We start from the raw sequence: 11,296 nt of genomic DNA, 5'->3' as shown, positions 1-11,296 counted from the left end.
AACCCTGAAGCAACTGAACTGCTTGTTGATGATTACTTGTTGAGAGCTAGTGTAATTCAAATGCATTCAACAAAGCATTTTTATTTTGAGTGCTGATCCTATATTGCTGTCCTTGCCATAATTTGTTGATGAGCCTAGTGATTCATGAATATTCCTGGTTGATATATTAAATGCAAGATTTTCTATGATATATAAATTGACCACAAGGTTTAAAGAAATTTAACTTCTGTGATTCTTGCATATTATAGCTAAAATTGTGGACATTATAAATTTAAAAATATTTTCCATGCAGCCATCTCTCTCTTCTTCATTATCTACTTTCCCTCTCAGCCTGCCAGGACCAAGGTTAGGCTCAGCTTGAGGGCTGGTGTTGTATATCAAGTATAGAATCACTGTTTGGTGAGGTAAGCTGTATAAAGAAGGAATTCTGAAGGGCATCACCTATTAAATTCAAGGCAGATGGTTCATGTGAATCATATAGATGAAGAAGAGGCTCAATATAACTCTCAGAGCGGAGCTGGGAAGACCTAACCCTGGAGAACTTAAATAGAGGAAGATGAGCTCGGAGTGAATGACTGAGGAAGGCTTTAAATTGTTGTTAGATATTACACCTGAGGTGGGTACAATTGCCCAAAGGTTTTTTGCCTCAGTTTCCTAGTCAATAATGTAAACACATCCAGAAGACGTCACATCCCTGGTTCCACTGTCAATAGTAGGATTAGGAACTTTTGTAAGACTGGCGTTTAATTCCTTTGTTCCAGTTTTAATAGTCTTCCCATGGTTATTTACTTCTTTCCCTGAAGAAATATAGATGAGTGTAGCCTATTTTTGTACTTGGGGGCTTTTCTCTTCTGCATCTAATGTAGTTAATGCAAATGAAGGTTAATGACATATCTGTGCACTGTCAGTTACTTACACTGAGGTGCTCCAATGTCCACACACTACGGACATTGTATGTCCACAGACTTACAAATACAATGCATATATGTATGTGGTACATCCCTAACATCTACTAAATGAGGATAAAATTCATCCTAACATTACTCAGCAAAAGTCATTAGAAAGAGATTGAGATAGGACATGAATGATTCTTTACCTCCCCTCTTCACACTCCCCCCTCTTCTTAGAGCCTTCCTTGGTATGCAGCTCTGATTATCTGGTACTCACTAAATACCCCAGGCTGGGCTCACACCAATGCCAATCTTCATTCCTCTGCCTCCTGAGCACCAGGAGGACAGGACCTAGACCACTCCCAGCTTCAGCATCCATTTCTTAATCACTTGTTATGTGATTTATCCATCAGGTCAGAGTTATTTTAGGAAACAAGAGAATATGAGTTTTCAAGGGCCATACAATCAAATTTCTCCTTGAACATGGGAAACATAGTCATGTAAGTGTATAGACACAGCACCAGGCACAGTGGAACTTTTATAACCCAACAGAATATTCTCAAATTCTAAGTTGCTGTCACACTCTGCTGGGTCAAAACACACAAATTTCATTGGTACAACACAAAGTAAAATAACTAGGAAAAAGGATAAATATCAGTGTACAGTATAAATTATATCTTTTATTCATAATTTTTGAAGCAGGGGTGTATACATGGACTGTATACCAAAGTAAGGTATATAGTCTTAGCATATATAGTCTTAGTATAAAAGAACTTTAGAGTCATTATTAAGGGCATTTGGGTGGGGAAACAGTGTTTTAATTTGAATGTTCCAGAAAGAGTGCTTCCTGGTCCTGAAAGTACATATAGACCTCTCAAATATCAGAAAGACCTATCAGAATAAAGATCTATTAAAAAGAACGCATAATTATGGACCAACTTTTTCTATGACAAAGTCAACTCCATAGAACTAGCTTACTGTTGAGCAGATGAGTACCCCAGAACCAAATACCCTTCCAGAAACTTCTAGGAAACAAATGGACTACATACACCAAACTTACATCTCTCTACTTGGAATCATGCCCTATCTAGGATGCCAGAAGCAAAACTTTCAGAACTGTTCTTGAGAAACACAACACACCAAGAAGGGTAATTCATAAAATCCCTCCATTTGTTCATTCCGTATATTGGTGTACTTAAGATACTCGGGTATTTTAAAACAGCACGAGATATCTAAAGACAAACAGTAAAATCGATAAATTGAAAGTGACACCCCCTCACTCTGAGGTGGTGGATTTGTGACTACGGTTTGACAGCAGGGTCTCTGAGTTCTACTGAACCCCTATTTACTGGGCAAAAATTCAAGGACTCGGGACAACCCGTTTATTGTACCATCCTTTGATGCAAAAGGGAGAACCAAAGAGAATAAAAGCAGTAAGGGTGGCCTCCAGAGAAGCAGAGCCCTTGTAGCAATCTTGCAAATTAATGAGAATTCACCCAGGACTCGAGAGCGACGGAGAGGGAGAGAAAGGAGGAGACAGAGGGGCGGGGGCAAACCTCTTCCTCTGCAGCTGGCCCAGTCCCTCATTTGTTGCTCCAATAAGCAGTAATTAGGTCCTGAGCTAATGGTGTCAGCTGATCTGCTGTTTTTAGGCTAGACCCAGAGGAAATCTCCATGGAAACCCTGCTGGACTCGTCCCCCCACCTGGATGCCTCCAGCTCCTTTCCGCCACCTGGCTGCCGCCCGGCCCGCTGCTACCTCCTCCTGCCTCTAACCTGCAGCCTGCAGCATGCGCACTGCCCCCGGGATCCCTAAATGGGACAATTCTGCCCGTGACGTCAGCGCCCAGCCGTCTCCACAGAAACTTTTGTCCCATTGGCCAATCAGAGAGCTTGGAAGGGGCCTAGGGGTGGGGGGTGGGAGGAGAGGGGAGTGGGAGGGGTGGGGGTGAAGGGAGAGGCGAGAGGTTTAGTGTGTGGAGCTGCTCGCGCAGCGCCCGGGCTGTCAGTCCCGGCTGGGGCCGCCTCGAGACCTTCCAGGAGACGCGCACCCCCGCACCCCGCGCCCCGCACACCGTCGCTCGACCACACACACGCACACGCTCAGCCTGGCCGCGCCGGAGCCACTGAGCAGCCGGAGAGCACCGGGACCGGCTGCGGGCGGAGGACTGAGCCGCGTTCCCACTGGGGCTTTGGCCGGGGAGACCGCAGCGAGCCTCCGGGGTGGGCTCGGACACCTCAAGGAACGCCGGCGGGGGTCGGGCCACCGGGCTGGCTGAGCCGAGCCCTGCGACCCGCGGGGGCCTCGGCAGGGAGTGCAATAAAGAGCAGCGGCCGCAGCGAGCAGGACTGGAACTCCCCTGGTTCCAGCGCCGCCGTGACACACGGGTGGAAATCCTGATGGAGGGATCGCTGACTTCCTTTGCTTGGGAAAATCGTCAGGAGCAACTCCGATTTGGCTCCTCGGAGCAGCGGAGGGGGGTCCATGACGTGGCAGTGGGAAAATAGACAACCGAAACCTCCCGCGTGAACTGCAAACTATAGCCCAGGGAGGGGGAAGGACTGCTCTCTTCATTTTAATTTCACGCAAGAGGTTCTGGGCGGTAAACTTATTTCCATGTCTGTACCCACTTCAGCGGAACCCAGAGGGTCCTATGTTGGGGACACCATCATCATTCCGAAGAGCCCCAGCCAGCGGCCTGCTTTCCTGCTCCCACACACCCGGGACCGGATCCCTGTTTGGGGTACTCCATCTATCCTGTAGAACTGTGGTCAGGTGTCTGTGAATACTGGGCCAATTTCTGAAACCTAACTCTTACAACCTACCTGCGATCTGGAATTTAGCCCAATACATCTGAAGCAATGGCATATTGAGTCGTTTTTAGGATACCTTGGTTTTCTTTTAAATTCCTGTAAAACGGGATCTGATAGGCTGACCAACATGACAGGTAAGAACTTTCTGTCTCTCTAGTCCTGTCACAGAGAAGGCCAAGGCTGAGCTGGACCCAGCAAGAAGGAGAATCCAGGGACCCGTGTGCCCTTCGAGCTAGTCCACCGAGGGCTGCTTTCGCTAGAGGCGCAGGGCTGGCTCCTGGACCATCCACTGGGGAAGCTTCTGGGGCGCGCGCCAGGAGACTGCCTTGTGCTCCACCTGCCCTGCCCTGGACACAGCCCTGGGGCGAGACATCGAGAGACCACCTCAAGTTAATATTGGGATTTTTAATAAACCGAGAAATGGGATTTTAATTATTCAGAAACCCAGCTCCTCTGGGCCAGCTGCTGTTGGGATGGTGCTGGTCACACAGCATTAAACGGACCGACCGTTAAGAGCACGAGAAAAGCGCCCGAGACAGCCTTTGCAATTACGAAGGAACCAGACTTGGTAGCACAGGGCATTGATTGCTGGTGCCCATCCGGACCCTCCTCCTCTCTCCCTGGTCCTCCCCCCACCCCAACGGAGGCAGGCTCCCGAGGCTCGGCCAGGACCTCGCGTCCTTGCATCGTGGCCCGGGCTGCATATTTCATGAGCCCGGGGTGAACAGGTGCGAAGTGCGCTGGGAGCATCCGGCCCACGGCAGCGCGGGGGGGAACATGGAGAGCGAGCGCGACATGTACCGCCAGTTCCAGGACTGGTGCCTTAGGACTTACGGGGACTCAGGCAAGACCAAAACGGTGACCCGTAAGAAATACGAGCGGATCGTCCAGCTCCTCAACGGCTCCGAGTCAAGCTCTACCGACAATGCCAAATTTAAATTCTGGGTCAAATCGAAGGGTTTCCAGCTGGGCCAGCCGGATGAGGTCCGCGGGGGAGGCGGCGGCGCCAAGCAAGTGCTCTTCGTGCGGGTCAAGACCACGGTGAGCCGCCTTCTCTGTTATTTGTGTGCCGGAGCAGCCCGGAAGGGAGGGCGGAGAGAGGGGAAGGCAGGGAGATGCTGGAGCCACTGTTGGCTCCTTGCCGCCCATCCCCTCAGCCCCCTCCTCAAGTCTTCCCAGACGCAGTGGCCGGGAGTGATTTCCCTTCTAGAAAGTCTTTGTGGTCCCTTATTTTAAAGCAACAGCGAACCTGCAGAGCAGGCGGCCCTGTCTGCCTCGGGGCTGCGCTGCAGGACGGTGGCTGGAGCTTGCCTTCACCGCGTCTGGCGGCGCCTGGTGTTCCCCTGGCCAGGCCATTGTCCCACGTCCTTCACTGGGTGCCTGGCGCGTGTCCTACCTCTGCCGGGGCGCATAAAGGCCATGCTGGAAGCCCAGCCGCACGCTCTGATAACACGGTGCTGATGGATAGATAGGCTACTGTGTCTCTTCATTGGCACAAAGCCTGAATGTGGCGGTCGAGGTGGTTTTGGGGCTGTCCCCAAGACACTATCGAGTTTTGTTGTGAGACAGCCAGCGGGGAGACACAGGACAGTCCGCGCGACTTAGTCGCCCCCTGAGGTCCTAGCCACGATTGTTTGGTTGGCAGATAAGGTCCTGGGCATTCCTCCTCCCCGCCCCCATCCCCTTCTTCACTTGCACCACTGAAGCTTCCTCAGCTAGGCGATGCACAACAAAGAGAGACGGGTTTGGGCGCGATCAAACGGTGTATCTGTTCCTCTTTCTGGGTTGGTTCTGGTCTCCTACCCACAAAGCTGTAGTGAACGAGGAACCGGCTGTGAGACCGGTATATCTCATTCTAAAACGCAGATGCCTGTGGGGCTGGGAGGCTTCAGCAGCATCCGCTTCCTTTGCAAGACGATGGGAACAGGGGGCTACAAGTAAGATCTCAGGTCAGATGTATAACACCTAGTTGCCTCAGGATGGGTACTCACCTAGAGAGGGGGTGGAGGAGCTAGCTGGCACCCTTTGTATTTTTGTCTCGCTTTGGGATTCGTTGAGCTTTGCTCCTTCCCCCCCTACCCCCCCCCCCTTTTAACTGGCGACTATTTCCCAGTGCACAGCTCCCCGAGGATGTTAGAAAGAAGGCTTCAGAAGGAGAAGGTTTTGCTTTCTCTAAGGTGCATGAAAGGCTCTGCCACGCTCCCTCTGGAGGACTCTCTCAGGTTTGGAAAGGAGCTTTGGGTTTCCCAAGATTAATTGGGAATGGTTGCTTGAAGGACGGAGGTTTCTTTTGGAATTTATATGGAAAATCTGAAAACAAAGGTGAACTGGAAACACAAAAGTTTTTCCTCTTCTTCTTCTTGAGGTTCAGTTGTTGAAGGGTTTGCAGGAGGTAGATGTAAATGTTGCCTTTGCTTTCTTCTGTAGCACAGAGTGCTGCTTAAGACAATGGTGAGGTATTAGCTTGCCTTGCTGGATGAAAATGACTAGCTGGGCATCATTTAGAGTAAGGTTTCTTTACATCTGCATGAGCCAGAAGTGTTACAGAGAGGAACTGCTTTGTTTCACGTGGATGGGGACTAGTATTAAGAATGGACAGAAAAAAATAATTTATTGTTAAGCAAAGTGAATTATAATTCTAGCTGAGTGAGTAAAATGCTATATCTTTTAAAAGTACTACTTAAATGGTAATCTATAAATATTAAATATTATATTATATATTATTGCTAGCCAGAAAGTTTTCCAGTTTTTCATTCTTTTTGTGTTAAATTTAGATTCTCTGTTTGGGTCCAGTGAGTTCATGCTTGCATAGATTTGATTGCAGCCTTTATATGTGTTAGAATATGTATCCCTTTAAAGACTAATTAAACTTCCAAATAACATAAATTTTATAAAGGTTGTACAGGCACCAAGATAACCGTGGGTGTGAGTGATTCAAACCAGCATTCACATGCTGTGACACCCATATTTTCATGTCAGAAAAATAAACGTGGAGTTGTTAAAGAATTACTGCTAAGACATCTAATAGAGAGTGACAGGTGCAGGGGGGATAATAATGTAGCACGTGTTTCTCTTTTCAGTAAAGATTCCATATATTAATGGGAGACAATGTGATCTGCCAGGTGATATTGTTAAATGATTTCCGTGTAGTATTTAAAGCACTCTGTGTTCCATTCAAGCCTAGTTTGAAACGTTGAATAGGATTTTAATTCATGAGCTCTTCTACTGTTCTTTATGAAAAATTTTCTGCTGCTCCTGACACAGAATTATAGGCTCCACCTTCTCTGAGAGGCAGCCAATCACAGTTTCAATCAGTTAAAAATAAATAAAATATCCCTTTTATCCTCTTTCCCAATGTCTAAATGTATTCCTTCACTCCCCCCAAAAATCAAAACATTCATTTGTCTTCATCATGGCATGGATACAATCGCCAAAAAGACAAAAATATGTTTTCTTCTCTTTCAAAGCATGTATATCGCATACATTGGTTGAAACGAGGAACTGCCTGTGAATGGTATTTTCAAGTAGATGGAGAGTCATTCTGAGCTCCTTAGGGTCTGATGGACATTGGCTAGTTTTCTTTTAGTGAGATATGCTCTACTCCTGATGTTGCATTAATCCACTGCTGCTGATAATTAGACATCATTACTGCAGCAAAAAGAAAAAGAGAAAGAAGAGAGAACAGGCCTGGCTAGCTAATTAACTACTTTCATTTAATGAAAGGGAGACAGATAGCAACTGGGAGGGTACAAGAGCAGACTAGACACACTACAGAGTCTTAATTGCAACAAGACAGTCTGTCAATCTCACAGTTAGAGGAGCTGGGGTCTACTGCTTACTTTCTCCAAAGAATAGACACAGCTTTGCAGGGACTCTTTCTCCTGACCCTCAAATTTAAAACTGATTGAAAATAAAAAATTGTCAACAAGTAGGAGGAATAAGTAAGCCCTGCAATATTTGTCCTGACTAGGTCTGAAGCTGAAGGGACTTTTCTGTCACTGATGTTTAGATAACTCAGTGGCTGAAACGACACTGTTTGGTCACCAAGCAACACCATCCTGCAACTCAGCCATTTTAGGTCTGGATGGGGACCTGGATGTGTGCTCATATGCAGTTCGCTTAACATCCCATCTGCTTGTTTTTTGTTTGATTTTATGCAAACGCTCTTAGTGCATTTTTAAAATTAAAAGTGTAAGAAATTCTGAGGAATGAAAGAATAGATACCTTAAAACTCCCCCCCCCCAAAAAAAAATAGATTCAGCAAATATCTCACAGTGATTGTAACAAACTCAATCAGAGACAATATCAAATAAGCAGAAGTATGACTGTTCTCTTTACTGCTTTAATAGTTCATTAGAAGCTTTTGATCCTTATTGACATGTTGTTTTGTGACAACAATTAATTGAAACACAGACACAGTCTGAATTACCACAATATATTCTTCCACTTGATAGTATGGATGGTAAGTTAAAAATAATGAGAAAAATTTAATCTTTCTGTATTATGAATAATGCACTGTCTTGTACTTTTAAAAACCTCATTACATTGTATAAAACATTAATGAGAAATTTAGTAATCCCATGTTTGCAATCCTTCTTTTAGCTTTAAAGTAGTGAATACTGAAACTGCATAATCAAATCATAGAAGATTTCCTTGACCTATATTTGTAGGGAAAGACACCAAGGTGTAAGTTTTGCCTCCTTATACGCTCATCTATATTTACTTTACTGTGGAGCATAAAATGCAATTTCTTCCACAAAGGAATATGCAGTGTCTTTAGTGATGTGATTTAAAAATGATGATTTATTCAGTCCTGCAATCTGTAGCCTCAGAGTTCATATTGTTCTTGCTGTGCATACTACTAATTGATAACTGTAAAGTGATTACAATGAATATTCATGGACAAGATCATAAACAGTTAGCGTTTTGTTAGTTCTCTGTCTATGGTGGGGTTCATAAATCCTTTATTCTAATCAGAGTGAGAGAAATAATAACTTAGGAAGAATCTGTACCTACTTCCTCCTCTTCTAACATCATGCTTTCGGAAACATCTCATGTATTCGACCTTCATCTGGAATTTGCTACAGATCTCAGAAAGGAGAAACTGTGCTCGCAAATCATTATACTATGTGCCTGTCTAAGAGACATAAGACATCATAGTGTCATGTTTTTGCTAATCTATTCTTAGATAGAACCAGTTGCCACTGACAACCAATACATAGCACATAGTATCTACAACATCAGTTTTGGGAGTTAAATGGGGCCCAGAAATAATGCCAGCAATGCTGCTTATGGAGTGTCTTTAGTTGTTTCCTGTGGCATTGTCAAAAAGAACAAACCATCTATGGTCTTTCTTGTTCAATTTCTGTGTAAGCTCTCAGACACTGGGGACCTCCAGCGTAGGCCACTTGCATGAGTGTCAAATGGCAGGACACTTAGATATAAGCACCTCTGAAAAGAAGGACTAAGTGTGTGAAGACTATCCCAGATGAGGATCCTAAGAAAGTAACTCTTGACTTTTCCATCCATTCTCCATTGTCCTAAGAGTAAATACAATGCGGGGGTATCAACACTAGTATTTACCTAGTTCTTTCTGTGCCAGCTGAATACTTTGCTTCAAGATTTTATTTTGTAGACTCACTGCACAAAACAGAAAAAGGTGAAGAAGCAGATACTAGGCTATGCAGCAAAACTTTTAAGACCTTCAATTTTGTGTTGGGATCATATAGCTGCTTTTCTCACAGCTATTGTATTTGCTAAGACTTCTACTTTGATTGTCTAATTAAGGATGATCAAGATGAATCCAGTATGGTTTAGGTTATATCTTTTTTCCCCAAAATCTCTATATGCCAATATATGGATAATGGAAACTAGTTGGCAGGAAGCAGGGCATTTTATAGGGTATATATCTTTGAACATCATTCAATCTTTTGCTCTGCTGTAAGTAAACCTGACATCCAGGTAAAGTCTCTTTATAAAATATCAATAATGATACTTGCCTGGTTTGCAAAGCAGTGACTAATAATATAGAACATGGTTTATACAATACTAATATTGATTATATCTGATATGTTATATATGATATGCTAGAAGCATGTGTCCTAAGTAGCATATTCCTGGTACGTAGTAAATGCTGAAAAGGTAAACAAGAAATTGTTATAACTATTAACAAAGAAGAGAACTCCAAGTTGTGATTATAGATTGTGCACATGTTATGAATTCAAAACCATACCAAAACAGAGAATTAAAACACAATGTGCATGTGTGTATGTATACATGTGTATTGTTCAGATATTTATTATCATTTTTTGTAAAAAACAAATGACTTTAATTTATAAATCCTATGCATTCTTATGATTTAAGAAATGCCAATGAATAGATGGAAGGAAAAAGTTTACCAAATGTCTCATCTAGACAACCACTACCACCAGTCAATTACGTTTTTGTCTCTCAAAATGTATATAGCAAAAACAGTTTACATATATTGATTAATAGTTGCATAAGGACAGACAGAAATAATATTCCCAAACTGGATTTGCAATGTTAGGCTCACTCAAGTAAAATATATATAATTTTACCAAAATGTAACAAAATGTGTAAAATTGAAACAACTGCTAATACGAAAATTAATTAAGAGAAAAAAAATAAGGAAAACCAAGTGGTTGAATGACATTGTTCTTTTAGGTGGAAATTTCAATTGAATATGTTTTTTTGTTTTGTTTTCTTTTGTTTTGTTTTTCGAGACAGGGTTTCTCTGTTTAGCTTTGCGCCTTTCCTGGAACTCACTTGGTAGTCCAGGCTGGCCTCGAACTCATAGAGATCCACCTGGCTCTGCCTCCCGAGTGCTGGCATTAAAGGCATGCGCCACCACTGCCCGGTAGAACATCTTGTATACTGTACACCCTTTACCCTTTGATTTTTCCTCTAACCCCTGGATTTGTCTTTTTGTAACTGACTCATTGTGCTTAAGACAATGTATTCAGGATTCATTCATACTGTAATATGAGACAGAATTTTCTTCCTTTGTGTTTGAATAATATTCCATTCCATTGAAGATGTACAACCATGTTTTGTTTATGCATTATGCTGATGATTATGTAGGTTGCTTCCATTTCTTGGTTATTGTGAATACCACTGATATGAAATTGTAATATATAAATATTAAAGTAACAATTGTTTTTTAATATATACCAAGATATGTGACTGTTGAGTTATCTGGCAGTTATGTTACTATTTTATAATCATAATCAATCATAATCATAATCATAATAATACTTTCAGGTAACTATCAACTATTTTCAATGGCAGTCATAGCCTTTTTCAGTCCTACCCTATAGTCACAAAAATGAGCACTCTTTAAGGCCATCTCAAAGACTGGTCAATTATTGACTTTATTTTCCCTCAACAGTTCTTAGTGTTGGGGCTGGAGAGACGGCTCAGCAGTAAGGTGCATGTACTGCTCTTGCAGAGGACCTGGATTCAGTTCCTAGTCCCTACCATGGGCAGCTCAAAGCACCTGTAACACCAGCTCCAAGGAATCCCATGGCCTCTTCTCTCCTCTAGCCTCTGGAAGCACTGAACTTATGTGCATCC

General features: G+C 43.6%; 1 protein-coding gene across 3 annotated transcripts in view; it reads left to right on the top strand.

Annotated features, from left to right (window-relative positions):
- The first annotated feature begins 2,837 nt into the window (after positions 1 to 2,837).
- Nol4 (nucleolar protein 4) overlaps positions 2,838 to 11,296 on the top strand; it is a 330,361-nt gene continuing 321,902 nt past the window's right edge. For all 3 annotated transcript variants that reach the window (XM_059246745.1, XM_059246744.1, XM_059246753.1), the window contains exon 1: positions 2,838 to 4,744. In XM_059246745.1, coding sequence (XP_059102728.1) covers positions 4,481 to 4,744 — 264 coding nt within the window. In that variant the 5' untranslated portion in view covers positions 2,838 to 4,480. The remainder of the gene's footprint in view (positions 4,745 to 11,296) is intronic.

Source organism: Peromyscus eremicus, chromosome 19, assembly GCF_949786415.1.
Source record: "Peromyscus eremicus chromosome 19, PerEre_H2_v1, whole genome shotgun sequence".
Taxonomy (NCBI): Eukaryota; Metazoa; Chordata; class Mammalia; order Rodentia; family Cricetidae; genus Peromyscus; species Peromyscus eremicus.
Note: the sequence above shows the minus strand (reverse complement) of the source record. Positions and strands in the feature narration are given on the sequence as shown.